The sequence below is a fragment of the Quercus suber genome, unplaced genomic scaffold (genome assembly GCF_002906115.3).
Source record: "Quercus suber isolate HL8 unplaced genomic scaffold, Cork oak 2.0 scaffold_1, whole genome shotgun sequence".
Classification (NCBI taxonomy): Eukaryota; Viridiplantae; Streptophyta; class Magnoliopsida; order Fagales; family Fagaceae; genus Quercus; species Quercus suber.
In genome coordinates, this window is record NW_027069468.1 from 1,295,476 (window position 1) to 1,313,949 (window position 18,474).

An 18,474-nucleotide genomic window follows, 5' to 3' on the forward strand; every position below is an offset into this window, starting at 1 on the left:
TATACAACAACATAACTATTTTGGGACCAAGGCCTCAAATTATTTTAATAATTTATAATTAAGTTTTTATATTATATTTTATCTATTTTATCTCGTTGTTCTAGTCATCAATTCATCATTTTTCTGTTTTCAAAATTGCTTTTCTAAAAGAAAAAAAAAAAATCAGAATTAGGTTTGCTATAGGATATGATAACACAATTGTATTTATATGTGAAAATTTAGGGTAGACTCTTGAGATAGAGTCAATAAAATTATTGCAAAACTTAGTATGAAATCAGTCATAGATGATTTTTCAGGATTTAAAAAATGTTATGTTAAATTTATATATATATATATAGTTAGAGGTGGGGGATTTGAACATTGAATATCTCCATTAGAAATACCAAGAAGTACCAACCAATTGAATTATAAGGCTTTTGAAAAATTGAGAAATGTATTAAAAAAATAATTAATATATATTTTTATTTTTAACACCAAATAGACACTATTTTTATTCTTTATGCATTAATTTTTATTTTTGGTTTCTCTAGGTAGGAAAACATTACTATCTACCGTGATTCCAAAAGAAAACTTGATTAAATCAACCTCCCCATAAAGGTTCTAGTATCATATCCCTATCATCCGCGATTATCATAACCAAAATAATGTTTAATTTAAATTTAAGTTCCATGCTAAAATAATGGAGAGATTCACTCCCCTAAGAGCATGAAAAGGGTTAAGCTTATGTTCGGCGCATCAGTTCACCAGACATGATGCAATGCAAACACGTGTCCAACACTGGACTAAAGACGTGTCTCACGAAAAAGGGAGGCAACTTTAGAAAATGTGTGATATAGAAATCCTATAGAATAACTCTTCTCCTCCCTAAAAAACCCTTTGTTAACTTAAGCATTAGAGAGTCCTCTACTAGCACCAACCCAAAGAATCTTTGATTTTTCCCCTTCCCTTCATCTTCCTTTTTTATTTTTTGTTCTCCTTTTTGCAGCTATTCATGAACAATGTGACAACAACAATCAATTATATTGTCAATTATCATCGTCTATAGGAAACATAATCAAGTTTCCCTAGATAGACTAAAGATCAAATGGTTATATTTTTATAACCAGATCCAATATATATATATATATATATATGAGAAGAGTCCAAGTTACACCTAGTGTAACTCTATGAGAGTTACACATTTTTTAAACCGTAGATCTATATAAGATCTCAGGGTGAAAAATACACAAATGCCACCTCATCAATATTTTGTCCAAAAATAAACGAGTCACTTGCCCCCACATTAATTTCCCTAAAATCAACACTTCTCCCTTAAAGTCTAAACTTGAATAGCTTCTCTCTCTAAACTCACCTTCTTCTCCACGACTCCAGTCCACACTTTCCAACGCCCTGCTAACAGTTGAGTTGTGTAGGCTATGATAAACCCAGCTGGGTGCAAAGGGAGAAGATGCTTGTGCTTGCGATGGAGGATCCAAAAACACGATGAGGCCATGGTGGAATAGTTTTGTGCGAAAACTAGTTTTTTCTTCATTAGTAATTCTTGGTTTTTTTGGTCTTTTTTTTTTTTTTTTGGTAGATATATAAATTTTTGAACAAATAAGGTTAAAAAGGGGAAAGATCAAAAAAATATTTCCATGCTTAGTCCATTGGCAGTATTACCCCTTCTCTGCAAGCATTCTACCTTCTTCTGATGTCAAGGAAATTCCTCTTTCATTGAAACCTACTATATGAGAGCATTGCATTTTTCAACAATCTTTGAAGTCTCCCTGTCTCTCTGCCTCTATGTCTCTATGTCTCTGTCTCTGTCTCTGTCTCTCTGTCTCTCTCTTTAAAAGGAAATTAAGCATTGAATGGGTTGGTTTTGTTTCAAAAATGATATGTAGATTAATTGGGTGTGTTAAGAGATTGAAAACAGCCATCACAACATTCTTTGGCTTGAGCTTCCATATTTAAGGATTTGCTTAAGGAAAAGTACTTATAATTGGATTGTTGAATCAGAGATGCTATGACTTTAGGAAAATAATTAAATTATGGATTTTAAAGCACCAGCTTTCACCATTGGAAAACTCATAAGTGAAGAAAAGAGGTATACGGTTTTTTTTCTACCTTAGCATAAACGAGCCGAGATTACCACATGATAATTTGAAAATAGCAAGAACCAGAAATTGATATGATTGGTGGAGCCATAGAGAACGGAAATGAGTTTAGGGAGAGAAGCTTTTTACATTTAAACTTTAAAGAGAGAAGCATTGATTTTAGGGAAATTAATGCGAAGGCAAGTGACTCATTAATTTTTAGATAGAATAAAAAAAATTTTTGACTGAATAAACAAAATACTGATGATGTGGCATTTGCGTATTTTTCATCCTTAGATCTTTTGAAGATCTATGGTTTAAAAAAAAGGTATACCTCTTATAAAATTATACCAGGTGTAACTTGAACAAAATGAGGGAGTTCAATAATAAGTAATAACCAATAAAATATGTATTTCATATATATATATATATATATTGGGGTTGCAATTTAAAAGCATCACAGATGTTGAAAATCATTCACAAACCTAAGCTTCTGCAATGGTGGAATGCTCGTACACAAGGAAAGAGATGAAGAGCAAGAAGCAAAGATTGAAGGAATGAATTTCTATATTGGTAACTAGCTTGCTCTGTTCCTTATATAACAGATATAGAGGCGGCAAAGTAACAAAAAAACTAACTATCTATACAACCTATAGCTGCTATACACATGTCATCTATAGTATTAACAAACTAACCAACTATGTATATTACTAAACTACATGTCGTTCTGCTCACAACTACTACATGTAGTTTTATGTACACAGTGTTACAAATCAAACTAAACTAATCACAAACTAAACAATCTTCAACACTCCCCCTCAAGATGAACCATATATATTAATTAGGTTCATCTTGGACAAAAGATAATGAAACTATTTGTGCCCAAGTGTTTTAGTGAAGAAGTCTGGAACTTGTTGTCTTGAGGGAACATGGAATGTTTTGATTGTACCATCTTGAATCTTTTCTCGAATAAAATGGCAATAAATTTCAATGTGTTTTGTTCTTCCATGGTACACGGGATTGGTTGCAATGTACAAAGCTACCCTACTGTCATAGTAGAGGGAAGCTGCTTATTTGTGGTCTAAACCAAAAGTCTTAAGTAATGTTATGAGCCATACTATCTCACTTGTTACTATGGCCATAGCCCTATACTCAGATTCTGCAGAAGATCTAGACACTGCATGCTGTTTTTTACACTTCCAAGAGATTAAGGAATCGCTAAGAAAAATACAAAACCTAGAAACTGATCTCTTAGTGTTTGGACATGCTGCCCAATCAGCATCACAGTATGACTTAAGCCTTAATATGATTCTACAGATAAGAATAATTCTTTTCTTGGACTTTTTTTCAAATACTTAAGAATTCTATAAGCAGATTGCAAATTAGGCACTTTAGGGGCAGCCATAAATTGGCTTAATTTGTGCACTGCATAACAAATGTCAGGCCTTGTGAGTGTCAAGTAAAGCAGCTTGCCTATTAATCTTCTATAAAGAGCAGGATCAGGAACATCTTCACCAAAAGAACTACTGAATTTGGCAGATTGCTCCATTGGTATCTTTGTAGGTTTGCTTGCTAATAAACCAGTGTCAGATAGAAGCTCTAAGGTATATTTTCTTTGACATAAGGATAGTCCTCTGGTAGTTCTAGCAACTTTAAGACCTAGAAAATACTTCAAAGTGCCTAGATCCTTGAGTTTGAACTTATTGTCTAGGAATTCCTTGAAGAAATTTACTGCATCTACATCATTACTAGCAATTAGTATATCATCCACATGATCAAAAGAATGATGATTGAACCTTTATTGACCCTAGTAAAAACAGAATAATCTGATTTTGATTAAAGAAAACCAAGGTCAACAATGGTGGATGACAATTTGGCAAACCATTGCCTGTTGGCTTGCTTAAACCCATATAAAGACTTTGTTAACCTATACACCTCTCCCTTGCTACCAATACCTGGTGGAGGAAGAAAATATACTTCTTCATCCAAAACCCCATGGAGAAAGGCATTATTGACATCCAATTGAGTGAGATGCCAACTATAGACATCAGCCAAAGCTAACAAGGCTCTAACAGTCACAAACTTCACAACAGGAGAGAAAATTTCATAAAAATCAACCCCTCCAGTTTGAGTGAAGCCCTTGGCAACTAATCTGGCACTATACCTTTCAATAGAGCCATCTACGTTGAGTTTAACCTTGTACACCCACTTACATCCAATAGGGACTTTACCAGGAAGCAACTTATTCAAAACCCAGGTATGATTAGCTTGAAGAGCATTAATTTCAGCCTTTATTGCAGCTTTTGCCACAAAGGATCTTTCAAGGCTTAAGCATAGGAATCTGGTTCTTTAGCAACAAATAAGGCAACAGAAAATAGTCTATGTGGAGTGGACAATTTGCTATATGAAAGATTGGAAGAAATAGGATAAAGAATACCTGAATTACTAGTAGCATTGGATTCATGTGATTAAGTGAGGGAAGCTGGGGCCAATACATGTGCAGAAACAAGGTTGCAATGGTAGTCATGAAGGTAGGTAGGAGGATTATGAGGTCTATTAGACCTTCTAAGAGGTGCAGGAGCAGTGGAAGGAAGGGCAGGAGCATCAGTGGCAAGAAGAGGAACATCAGAAATAAAAGTAAGACTTGAATCTACCTTATCAGCATTAGAAGCAACCTAATCAAGATGAACCAAATCAGGAAACTCATCAGGTGGAACAGCAATGTCATTAGCAGATAACAAAGGGGACAATTCTGCAAAAACCAATGGTACATGAACCTGGGAATCATCTGGAACCATTGGCTAAGAGGGAAATATAGAATAATTAATGGGAAGAAAGGGAGACACAAATTTGGATCTCTAATGTTTAAAAGGAAAAATAGACTCCCTAAAGACAACATCCCTAGAAATGAAACAAGACTTAGTAGAAAAATCATACAATTTGTAACCTTTTGAACCAAAGGGACAACCAAGGAAAATGCAAGCTTTAACTCTAGGATCAAATTTGGTTCTATTCCTTTGCAATGTGGAAGCAAAGCACAAGCAACCAAATACCCTAAGATGATCATAAGTGGGAGGATGACCCAGCAATGTTTCATAAGGAGTTAAATCATGTAGAAATGGACAGGTATTCTGTTGATAAGGTATGTGGCAGTCAAAATGCAATTCCCCCTAGAATTTCAATGGTAAGTTTGCTTGAAACCTTAATGCTTTAGCAACATTCAAAAGGTGTTGGTGTTTTCTTTCAACCACTGCATTTTGCTATGGTGTTTCAACACAAGACAACTGATGTACAACACCTTTGAAGCATAAAAAGAATTAATAGCAAATTCAGGACCATTGTCAGTTCTAAGTACCTTGATAGATGTTTTAAATTGATTGAGGATCAGATTAAAGAAAGATTGTACTAGCAAGGATGCATCAGATTTATGTTTCATTAAGTAAACCCAAGTGCACCTACTATAATCATCTACCAAGGTAAGAAAGTACTTAGAACCAGTCAAGGTAGGAGTTGAAAAAGGTCCCCAAATATTAGCATGAATTAAATCAAAACAAGAAGATGATGCAGTCACAGAATGAGGAAAAGGCAGCCTTTTTCATTTAGCTAAAGGACAAACATTGCACTCAAAAGATTTATTTTCATTATAAGAATTAAAAGCAGGTACAATGTTTTTCATCAAAGCTAGTCTTTATGAAGAAGGATGACCTAACCTGCAATGCCATAACCTAAAAACATCTTTTGTAGAAACGAAGTACAAGAATGGACATTATTGACAGAAAAATGAAAAGACAACTTGGATAGAACTTCAGAAATAGACTTAGGCAAAGCAACTCGAGTAGAATTCTGCAAAGTATAGAGACCTCCTTGCTTTTTACCCAACCCAATCATCCTCCAAAGTTGCAAGTCCTATATGAAACAATAATGGGAAAGAAAAATGCAGCAACATGAAGGATTGTGGGTCAATTTACTTATGGAAACAAGGTTGAAAGAAAAGGATGGAATGCAAAGGACATTTTCAAGTATTAAGGAAGCTGACACTTGCACAATTCCTATGTGAGTAACTTTGGCCGTGTCTCCATTAGGCAATCTAATTGAAAATTGGATTGAAGCAGTAATGGTTTTAAAGAAAGTGAGTGAATGGACCATGTGATTTGTGGCCCCACTATCAAGAATCCAATCAGTGGGATTGATGTAAGAAGTGTCAACAGTGGAAGAAAACACAAAATACTCTAGAGATGGAAAGGACCAAATACTTGTGAGATCATGACCTTGAAGTCCAATTGAAGGCTATGCAATGATGTTGGCAACCTAAGGAGTCTCCTCAACAGCTTCTGGTGGAGCTTGAGTACCAAAATGGCACTAAGAATTCAACAACCCTATCAATTGTTGATATTCTGCCTTGGTCATAGAAACACCTTCACTTGAACCTTCTTCAACAGCAATAACAAAGTTGGCAAAAGTGGTTGTACGAGCCTTTTTCTTGAATTTATAGCCAGGTGGGTAGCCATATAGTTTGTACCATTTTACTACAACATGCCCCATGGCACCACAATGAGTACATTGAGAGAGGCTTATTATTGTTGAGATTCTTGGCATTGTTCTTGTTCCCCAATGCTGCCAAGACTGCTACAGTATCAATCTGAATCTTCTTTCCTGCCCCAACTTTTCTTTGCTTTTCATCTTGAAGCAAAAGGGAGAAAACCTTGCTCAAAGGAGGAATTGGATCTATGAGCAGAATCTGCCCTCTCACTACAGAATAGGTGTTATTCAGCCCCATTAAGAAAGACATTGTGCAATCTTCCACTTGATGACCACAAGTGCAATTTCTGTAAGTAGCAAACTCATCCCAAATACCCTTGAATTTGGTGTAATAGGCATTACTAGTCATATCCTCTTAAGCAAAAGAACTAACTTCTTTTCTTGGCTTAAAGATTGTAGGACCATTACCTTGTGAATACCTATATTGCAAATCAACCCAAACCTCCCTTGCTGTTTTAAAATAGACCACACTAGGCTGTAAATCCTTTGAGATTGAATTGAATAACCATGCTATCACTATGCTGTTACACTTACACCAAGCTGTATAGCTTGGGTGATCAGGTGATTGAGGTTTTGGAACTGAACCATCAATGAACCCAATCTTAGTTTTAGCATCTAATGAGATCAACACTACCCTACTCCAGGTATTGTAATTCTCTTCAATGAGTCATTCCACAACAAGGGACACACCAGGATTATCACTATTAGTCAAGAAAAAAGGACTAGAAGGATTTTCCCATGGTTGAACAATAGGTACAAAAGAACTAGAAGCAGTATCAGCCATTTGCAACGTAAAAGAAATCCAAACAACAGTCTCAAATCAACCAAGAAACCTTCTTGGTCACAAAGAATCAATCTCAAAAAAATGAAACCAAGAATCGAAGAAACAGAGTCTACAATTAAGCAATTGAAGAACCCTAAATCAAGAATCAAGTAACGAATTTCCAATCAAGCAATTAAAACCCTAGATCAAGATTCAAAATACAAATAATAGTGCAAGTGCAAGAATTAAAAGAACACAAATGAAAATCTGCTTGATTTGCGAGAAAGCACTGAAACTACAAAAGATAAATTGAACTAGGAAAGTTTAGAGAATACCAGATGAACGAATTGATTCTCTGAGATTAGTTCAAGCTCTAATACCATGTTGAAAATCATTCACAAACCTAAGCTTCTGCAATGGTGGAATGCTTAGTACACAAGGAAAGAGAAGAAGAGCAAGAAGTAGAGATTGAAGGAATGAATTTCTATATTGATAGTTAGCTTGCTCTGTTCTTTATATAACGGATACAAAGGCAGCAAAGAGTAACAGAAAAACTAACTAACTATACAACCTATAGTTGCTATACATGTGTCATCTATAGTATTAACAAACTAGCCATGTATATTACTAAACTACAGGTCGTTCTGCTCACAACTACTACATGTAGTTTTATGTACACAGTGTTACAAATCAGATTAAACTAATGTCTAATCACAAACTAAACAATCTTCAACAACAGATAATGTCTATGATAAGATATTTCGGATTTTCTTTTGGGGTTAAGTTTTTGTTTTTTAAAGGATCACCACTTTTGTCCATTCTAATATGAACAGAAATGATCATTTTTGAAAAGCTATATGCATCTCATACGTATTGAACATATCGAAATTAAAATAGAATCTACTTCTATTTTTGCGTATATATACCACGTAAAACTATTAATTTAAAACTTGTAACAAGAAAATACATAACAACAAAGAAAAAGATCTTTGCAAATAAACTCTTGTATCTTATTGGTTTTCATCTCAACGACTATATTTACAGGGGTGGGATCTTCCTATGTTGAAAATTCCCTAGACTCATGCAAGATAGAAAGGACAAGAAAAATCTGACTTGTCTCTCTTTCTTTGTGAAGTCAACACCCTAGTTAGATATTTTTTCTCAACAAAGACTCTTTTCACATTAAAGACCTTTTAAGTGGTCGACGACCCTATGATGCTTTATATATATATATATATATAGCTTGAGATTGGACTAGGAAAAAATTGAACCTAATGAAACAGATTTCCTATTTAATCTCTTGATTTATTATATTTTTGGCATCCAATTCCATAGTATATAACCTGATACTTTAATAATCAATTTTCATTAAGTATATCTCAATGGGATATTTCTTGGCTCATAAAAATGTTATGAATTTTATCTTAAAAAATGGTGTTGACATAACATAACATGTGAGCTATTGATCGTACAAGATTTCACTTTCGTATATATCAAAGTATCCTACAATTTATGTTTTAGTTCACCTTGTTTTTATGATGAAGAGATTGGTAATGCACTTATTAATCATGAGTTTTTATGTTCAAGTGACCGTAATTTATACAGCAACAACTCACGACAGTCCTGTTTGATGTAATAATAATTTATATCTTTTGTACATTAATCATATTAATATACCTAAATTACATAAAATATAACCTATGGAATCTTCATCATATGAATGCATAATATCAAATTCGTATAATCTTCAACAATAAAACACATTTATTAATTAAAATCATCATACAGATAGAATACTATATATGACACAATTCCCAACTATCACATATTGTATGAACCCATTATGCATGCCCTTATCTATGGAACAAAGATCACATATTCCAATCTTTTAAATTATACTCCACTAATCTCAATTTCTCATTTGTTCACCCTCTTATAAAGTCACTAAACCCAAAAGAGAAAAAAAAAAAAATATATATATATATATATATATATATATATATATATATATATATATAATATATATATATATATATATATATATATATATATATATAATAGAGTACAAAGAGAGGCCGAACTCTTTTTGAAATTTTCATTCCTCACCTTGCCTGGCAAGTACCTGAACAAAAATAGTCTTTCACGGGATATGCGTGGATTTTGGACAAAGCATCTTTATGAGAATTAATGATATTTTGGACCACATTCAAATCCAAACAACAGACAACCCTGCTTTTTTTCTTTTTAAGAATTTCCTTCAATCTCCATTTTTGTACCAGTAAAAGTAATAAATTTGTCTTGAGAGCTTGGACTTCCTTGCATGATACATCTGACATATCATCATTTAATTAAAAACAATATGGGTTTTAATCCTGTACTCAAAATTTCAGGACATCACAGGATAATCGATGACATATTAATGATTTGCATTGTATGAAGTACTTTACTCTTATTTTACTTCTTTTTTTTTGAAAAAAAATAGGTGGTTGTAGTTTAACATAGCATTTTTCTTCTTAAATTTGATCATCTACCGTGGTGGTCCACAGTCAAAGGTGGTGACCCGTGCATCGAAACCTTTGATAAAAGCTATTTTAAGTAATGGAAATATCATGCATGTCAAATAAACCGTTCTTATCACATCCTTAGCCACAACAAATCATAATAGAATATTATAGCCTTATCTTAAAAGTCAATAAAAAATAAATAAAAGGAAATTTGTAACACAATCTAAGAGAAATTTGCAGTCGTCTAAATGATAATCTCCAAGAGAAATGTTAGGATATAAGCTGCAAACCTTCAATGACTGCTGGGAGACAAATCTAATTTTGACAGTCAATGTGGAAACTTCAGCAGAATTTTAATTTACTTTTCCTACAATGTGAACCGTGACTTTTAGGTTTGAAGTCTATGATCAAACTACACGGAGTCATGGAACGTTCCTGATTCTTGGATTAGAACTTTGAAATTAGGTATACATAAAATATAAGTACGGATTGTAGAAAACTTAGTCAAAGAAGCCTACATACTTTCTTTCTTTATTTTTTTGTGCAAGACAAGAATGAGTGGTTTTAGGATCACAACTTTTTTTTATCATAATTCTGGTGTGATTGTGAGTTGTTTAATATTTTTACATGAACTTGCTAATTTTTCTCTACCGTTCATAAATCATAGTCTATCACGTAGAAGTTGTAACAACAAAAGTTGTCTCTTAAATTTTCTCATAAAGGACATTTAACCAATTGAATGGGAGAAAATTGGCCTTTTCCCATTTCACGTAAAAAAATCCAGCATTTTGCCCAATTTTTCAAACTAATTAGAAAAATGCTCCTATTTTGAAACTCGATTTTCTCAAAATCGAGTTTTAACATTACTATAGGCTCCTTAAAATGCCACAGTAAGTATGAGGAAATCAAACTTAAAAAAAAAAAAAAAAAAAAAAGTTGCATGGAACTCGAGTTCCAAAACTAGGGCTCTACAATTTTTTTTTTATTTAATTTTCAGTTTCTTATAACTCGATTGTTCAAAAATCAAGTTTTAAATTGAAACTTGATTTTTAGAAAATTAAATTTCAAAATAGGAATATTTTTCTAATTAGTTTGAGAAAATAGACAAAATGCTAGATTTTTTTCTTTTCTTTTTTAAGGACGAAAGCCCATTTTCTGCAATTGAATGAGATATCCCTTAGATTATGACCCGTTCTAGGCCAGGAGTGTCTTTTCCGATCTTTATTAATTAGAAAAGGGAAGGTGTTACTGTGTGAGCAGCAAAACATCACATAATTGATGCATGAAATGATTGGCTTTTAGATATTCCAAAATGGGACCATTCACCTAATATGACCAGGTGGAAGGCCATCTTATATCAGAAATACATGTGAATGCCCATTCATAACATCAAGTTAGGCTCTCAACTATGTTTTCTAGCAAATGATTGGTGGTTTTTTCTGTGTCTTTTGAGCATGATCAGGATCATGATCATCTGTCATAACCCTTCAACTATAAGATTGTTTGGGCATCCAATATACAAGTCATGATGCAATTTGATTAGGGTGACTTTTCGATTCACTGCTTTCTTTTCAGAATTCTCGCTTGGAAAGGAAAAGCATGGCTTATTACAACAACAACAATAATGCAAGACACATTATTTAAACTTAATGTGGTAATTGATTCTCAAAAGAAAAAACCTTCATTTGCTAATTCAATGCCCTTGGCATTGAGTACAAGAAATTCTTAGGTTGGACCAAATGATAGCAACGTCCTAATTCAATAAATTTTCTTCTCCTTAACTCATGATAAAAAATCAAGAAGTCAAACTAAAGCATGAATAAATACAATTGCAATCCGCAAATCTAGTTATTACCTAACAAATTATTGAGCATTTTCAACATACAGAGATGTGATTCTTCCAGCTTTCACATAAATATTGGATCATAACATCAAAATATCAACATGGAGATAATTGCTTTTCTTAAATTGAGGTGAGGATATATACAATTTTCTCATGTTGTTTGACCGAACCATAATTTGGTTTAAGAACTTTGAATTACTACATTTGACCCCTAAATTTTGGACTAAAATAAAGTCATTGACATTCCATCCAAATATGCATTTTCTCGCATGTGGGGACATGAGACCTCTTAAAATTTTCATTTTAAATCAAAATTTAGGGGTCAAAATATAGTGATTGAAAAGTTTGCGGAACTAAATTGTTATAAAGCCAAATCATAACAAAGTAACCTCATTAAAGAAATAAAGGGATAAAATTTTCCACATAAAGCAAAATATTTAATTTGCACTAAATTTTAACAATTTTATTTTAACCCAAACTTATATTAGGTCAAATAAATAAATTGAGCTCCCCTTCATCTTATATTATGGATCTTGTTTTAGAAGACTAGACTTTTTAAGTAAAACATGATTGGGAAAAGCTAAGGAATACCTTAAGGGTATTAGTTTATAAAATAATTTAGAAACTTTTTATGGGAAAAAAAGAAAGCAAATAACTTTTTTTTATACGTTTTTAATATCTCTCATGAAAATGGTATTAAAACTTTTCTAAAATTATTAATTAACAAATGCTCTAAGGATACCCGTTAACTAGACCTAACATTATTTAATACATTGTCTTTCAAATAAAAAATAAGCTTCCAAAATTATTATCTTTAATTTAAACACAAATGAAAATAGTTGTCAAGAGATTTATAACTTTTTTTTTGAGAGGAAGAGATTTATAACTTAGTAGCATAGCTTACTTTCCTTTATTAGGAGAACCATGATTCAAATCCCACATCTCACATTTTACTAACTATCGAATTATCACCCAAAAAAAAAAAGTTATTAAATTTTGATATAAAGTAAAGAGTAAGTTCAAAAACTTATTAACACTATGTCCATTAATTTTTAAAAGAAGCAAATTTTGAGACATCTTAAAAAAAAAGAGAAAAAAAAAAAAAAAGACCAACAATATTTGCTAGAAATTATAGAATTTGCATTTTAGAAACCACTCGACTTGCCTAAAAATAATAATTAATATGATTGTCGTCTATTTGATGAGTATCAATTTAAAAAGAAATTTGTTAAAATTAATACCAAATCTACTTGAAACTGATGTCCTAACGACTGAGATTGGTGCCACTTCAACAACTTAGTAAAAAAATATCATAATTACTTTTATTTTGTAATCAGTGACACTGACATATCAATTTATATGATTTCTATAATAAAAATTCAAAGAAATTACATAAATAGCTTGGAGTTTATATGTTATTTTAAATTAGGCCCCAAATTTTTAATGTTGTTACTTATAGTCTTAAACTTATACAATCATTTCAATTTAAAGCCTTAGTCCATAGTTATTAAACCTAAACATGCAATTTACTTGGTCTTAGAGTTGGGTCATTGAGTTCCTAGTTCAATCAATGGGTTACCAGTCGTATTGAAAATAAATTTGAGAGACCATAAAATAAATATTCAAATTGAAAAAATAGGCATGGTTAAATTACCAATTAAAATTAAGTCTAAAAAACCTGCTGCCTAATATAATTCAAAATTAAGATTTCACAAATAATAATACTAGATAAAATAAAAGGATGCCATACAATTGCAGCCAAGTCTTACTAAATAAAATCCTATTTCATGTCTTAAAAGACAATTTAACAAGAGAATATCTTCTCAAAACAATCAGCCATTTTCACTCTTCGGTCTACACACTACAAACTTGCAATCATGAAAATAGAGGTACAGATGCATAACACAATAGGATAGGTAGATAGGAACAACACTGACACTGCAATGCAGTTCCTTCTTCTTCTTCTTCTTCTTCTTCTTCTTCTTTTTCCTTTTTTTTTTTTTTCCTTTTAAATTTTTAACTATAGTATATTACTGAATTGTCTGATTTTATATATTAGTCAAGTAGAAAATGGTACTGCAATATATTCATAATGATAATTTTGTTAGAATTATAAGATTGATTTGGTGAAAATAACTCATCCAAGTTGCACTGGCTGCAAAAAGACCCCACTCGATTTTATGCGATTTTATCAAATTCAATTGAATTAGTGAAGTGACTAATTAAGCAAGTAGACCAATTTAGGTATTGGTTTTCTCGCTCCCTTCTCTATTTTTGTAATCATCAAATTGATTTACGAACAATTCTATAATGAAATCATTGAGATGCATAATTTAATTAATTGTTCCCCATTTTATTATTTATTTTTTTTTTCTTCCGTAACAAAAAAGACATTGAATTGAAATATTTTTTTAAAAGAAGAAAATTAATCTCTAAAATATAGTGTATCCTTCAAGATTTTTTTAATAATTTCTCATCAAATTTATAATATAAATACTCGATAGTATGACATATTATTATATATATATATATATATAAGAAGAAAAAGGGTGTATTGTCTATGCCTAATTAGTTGCCTTGACCAAATCACTAGTAGAAATTCTATATGGCTAAATGATTGCCAAAATGGTGATTAGGAATGTAGGAAGGAGTAGTTGGTGTGGCTTTTCTATGGGTGACCTTTATCCCACGGTTCTAGGGACCCACCCAATAATTCACACATACATACATATATAAATATATATATACACACATGTATATCTCACTTTCTCTCTCCCTCTCCAACTTATCATTAAAGCCTGCATGACTTCAATAATTGCAATGATCCCAAAAGCATGACATATCTGACCTGGTCACATCCTCTAGATGTGTATTTTAATTACGACTTGTTTGAAAAGCTAACCCACGCGCGTGGGACCACACACAGCCCACCCTTCCTCCTCCTCCTCCTCCTTTTAATCAAACTATCAAAGCAAACATCAACACCACCCAAAACAAATACTATATAAAAATTATAAAATGAAACCAATGCCTAGGACCAAGTACATCTATTATGGTTTCATTGGATACCTATATGTTGGTGGCTCTTCTAGTTTTAACTTTCAAGAGGAGCAAATTTTGGAATTATGCTCTTTTTTCTCTTATTTTTTTTAAAACTTAATTATAATGACAATACAGTAGATTGTGAATAGGGAAAAATTATTTATGTTAAATCGATAAATAATCATTTATAATATATCATGTTAAAATTGTGGTAAAGTTAAGGAAAAAAAATTTTAATCCTAAAAATAAAATTTGAAAACACACGTATCAAATGAGCCTTAAAGATTCAAAACTCATGACTAACAAATTTTAGGTCACAATTTTTTTTTTTGAAATAATAAAAAAAATTAGTATATTTATGTGAAAATGATAAATAATATATTTTAATAGGATTAGAATTGTACTCGTAAAAAAAAAAAAAATTGTAACCCTATAAACAAAAATTAAAATCGCTTTGAAGAGGATTCAATACTCATGGCTAGCTATGGATGTTAAAAGACACAAAAGGAAGGTTGCCACCTTTAATTATGCCAAGAAAAAAATTAAAAAAATAGAACTTTCCTTGGAGTAGGAAAAGATGGTCGTTTTGTCTGCCTAAGTAAAACACATATTATCATGGTCAAATCTCGTGCCATTGTGACTAATCCTTCCCAATGTTTTTTTTTCTTCTCACTGTTCACACTTCACGCTTACTTTCATTGGTTTTAGCCCAACCAATTCATGACTGCCACGTGTACGTGTGGACAGTATAGGTGCACTGTTTTGGCTTGTAAGTCAGCGGACCAAGCCATAAGTCATTTCATTTCAAATTACGTCACTGATAATTAAATTTAAACTTGGAAACTGCAAAAAAAACCTTACCTTAATTTGGTTTTCCATCATTTGGAAACAAACAAAACAAAAACCAATATAATTGTGAGTTTGGTAGAAGCACATTAATCACCCCCTCTCATATGATCATTGCCATGATGATGACTATGTACAGTAACAACTTAGTCAATGAATCAACAGGGCCAAATGATGCAAGCCGTTGGATGAGTTATCATTTTCTAGTAATTGTGATAATATGTGGCCCTTTGTTTGGTAAGAACACAATTATTTTGTGACAATGGGGGAGTAATTATCACATTAATTGCAAACAATTCTTCTCTCTTTTTATTCTTTATTTATTTAATAAGTTTTAAATTACCTGATTTTTTAAACATCTTAAGTTGGGTAGGGCTTCAAACTTGAACATTTCCTTAGAAATACTAAGAAAGTACAAATAATTCACAATTTTGTTTACACATGTTAAGGTGGCAATATATTATTTCTATAAATAAAAATAATATTAATAATGAATAAAAGCATGTTTCAATCATAACTTGTCATATCTACCAATACAATAAGAATCGTGTACAAATTTTGTTCTCCACACTACTCTATAGGAAGGGTAACATAAATGCCAAGGGTATGTTTTATTTTCAATAAAAACATTCTCTTGCCATGTTGGTGATAAACTAGGAACATAAAAAGGGAAAATATCTCAGGCAAATTGTTTCTATGTCTACAATTTTCCAAGGAAGAAAAAGTCAAGAAAAACACATCCAATTTTCAATTCTTTTAATAAACCAATGCTTAAAAGCTTTTGGTCGTTTAGACAAGCAAAATCTCTCTTGCCCCCATTGTATGAACCGGTTTGTATAATTAAATAGAATCACGTGCACTTGTCAACCTGAATATGTCGGTCAATCTTTTACTCGCACAAGGCAAAAAGAAATAAATAAAAAGGCACCAGCGTTTAGGGTTTCTGCTCTGTTCGTGTGTTTGCATTTAATTTTTTTTATACATATAAAAAAAATTGAAAAAAATAAAAAAAAAAAAAACAAAAAGGTATCGGATAGGGTCTCTTTTTAAGTCACAGCTCCTTTCATCAACAACCCAAAAAAACCAAACCTTTGTGAAACAATCAACCTTCTCTGTACTACTCTTCTCTCTTCTGCTCCGTCCAACATGGAACTAGCTTTGAGTCTTGGTGATGCACCAAAACCATTCACGTTTCTTGACAAAAGTCCCAAGTTGTCTAACAAGGATCTTGGGTTCTGCATGGGCTTAGGAACCAGTAGTGGATCAAGATCATCGGACGAGAAAACAAGGGAGACCCGTGAGAGTGAAGAAGACGATGGTGATGAAAGAAGAAGAGTTTCTTCAGATCCACCACTTCAGCTTGATCTTCTACCTTTCACACCTGTTCTTCGCACCCACCAACCTTCACAGCTTCGCTTTCCTTGGCTTACTGATAACTGTACGTAATGCCCCACTTGCCTTGTGCTCTTGTTTTTGTTGTTTTTTTTTTGCTCTCTTTTATCTTTCTTTCAACTTTATTAAGTTATTTAGGATCTGGGTTTTGGTGGGTTTTCCTTGCTTTGCTCATTAAATTAACTTGCTTTCTACAGTGGCATCTGAACCGGGTTCTTCGGATGGACCAGGAAGAGGGTTGGATGTGAACCGGTTTCCGACTGTGGCGACAGCGGCGGAGGAGACAGACGATGGGGCAGCGCTGTCTTCTCCAAATAGTACAGTTTCATCGTTTCAGATGGACTTCTGTGTAAGAAATGGTGGAAGAAGCAAGAGAGATTTGGATGTTGAGACTGAGAGAGCAAGTTCAAGGGCGAGTGATGATGAGGAAAATGGTTCCACTCGGAAGAAACTCAGGCTCTCCAAAGAACAGTCTGCTTTTCTTGAAGAGAGTTTCAAAGAGCACAGTACTCTCAACCCTGTAAGTACAAAGCTTCAAATTTTAAACGCCCATTTCTATTCTGTTATAAGTATTAATTGATTGGACATTTTTGTTTATTTGTTATTTATTCTTGCAATGAATCAATGTGCAGAAACAAAAGCTTGCTCTGGCAAAACAGTTAAACCTTCGTCCTAGGCAGGTGGAAGTTTGGTTTCAAAATAGAAGAGCAAGGTATTTGCTTCTTTTTATTCTTATTAATATGTTTGGTGGGTTTTGTGTACATATTTCTTTTAAATTTTAAAAATTTGTACTTACATTTTTTCTTGGCAAAAATTACAGGACAAAGCTAAAGCAGACAGAAGTAGATTGTGAGTATTTAAAGAGGTGCTGTGAAACACTGACAGAGGAAAATAGGAGGTTACAAAAGGAACTGCAAGAATTAAGAGCTTTGAAAACCTCTCAACCTTTCTACATGCAACTTCCTGCAACCACTCTCACTATGTGCCCATCTTGTGAGCGCGTGGCCACCACTACCACAACCACTTCAGGTACTAATGGGAACACCAACAACACCACCACCACCACTGCCACCACCACCAACACCAATAATACTACTAATTCAGCGGCTATGTCACTGGCTAAAGCTAGATTATATCCATTTTCTTCTCAAGTCCAAGCTCACATGCAACAGGCCCCAGCTCACCAAGCAGCTTCATGAGAAAGAGAGAGATCGATGTCACGAGTCTCTAATTAAATGTACTCATGACCTTTTTCCGTTTGTATATACTTTTGGTTTGGAGCATTTTCCTACTTTCTTTTGCGACCTTTTTTGTCTCTAGTTTGTGTCTTGTTAATGGAGTTTTGGACGCGAGAAAAGAGAGATTAGAAGGGTGATATATATTTGTTGATTTATGAGAAAATTCAAAAGATTTTTGTTAGAACAACTAGCTATATATATATATATATATTTGCAACTTTCACTTTGTCAA

The 18,474-nt window shown here is 32.8% G+C and overlaps 1 protein-coding gene across 1 annotated transcript; it reads left to right on the plus strand.

Moving 5' to 3' along the window:
• The first annotated feature begins 16,658 nt into the window (after positions 1-16,658).
• LOC112028347 (homeobox-leucine zipper protein HOX11) lies at positions 16,659-18,474 on the plus strand. Its single transcript, XM_024061027.2, has 4 exons — positions 16,659-17,050; positions 17,202-17,524; positions 17,637-17,716; positions 17,825-18,474. The coding sequence occupies exons 1-4, from the start codon at positions 16,759-16,761 to the stop codon at positions 18,201-18,203; spliced, it is 1,074 nt and encodes a 357-aa protein (XP_023916795.1). The 5' UTR covers positions 16,659-16,758; the 3' UTR covers positions 18,204-18,474.

Coding starts and splice junctions, on each gene's coding strand:
- LOC112028347 (XM_024061027.2), top strand. CDS start 16,759: ATGGAACTAGCTTTGAGTCTTGGTGATGCACCAAAACCATTCACGTTT. Junction 17,051..17,201: donor TCCTTGGCTTACTGATAACT/GTACGTAATGCC, acceptor TGCTTTCTACAG/TGGCATCTGAACCGGGTTCT. Junction 17,525..17,636: donor AGCACAGTACTCTCAACCCT/GTAAGTACAAAG, acceptor ATCAATGTGCAG/AAACAAAAGCTTGCTCTGGC.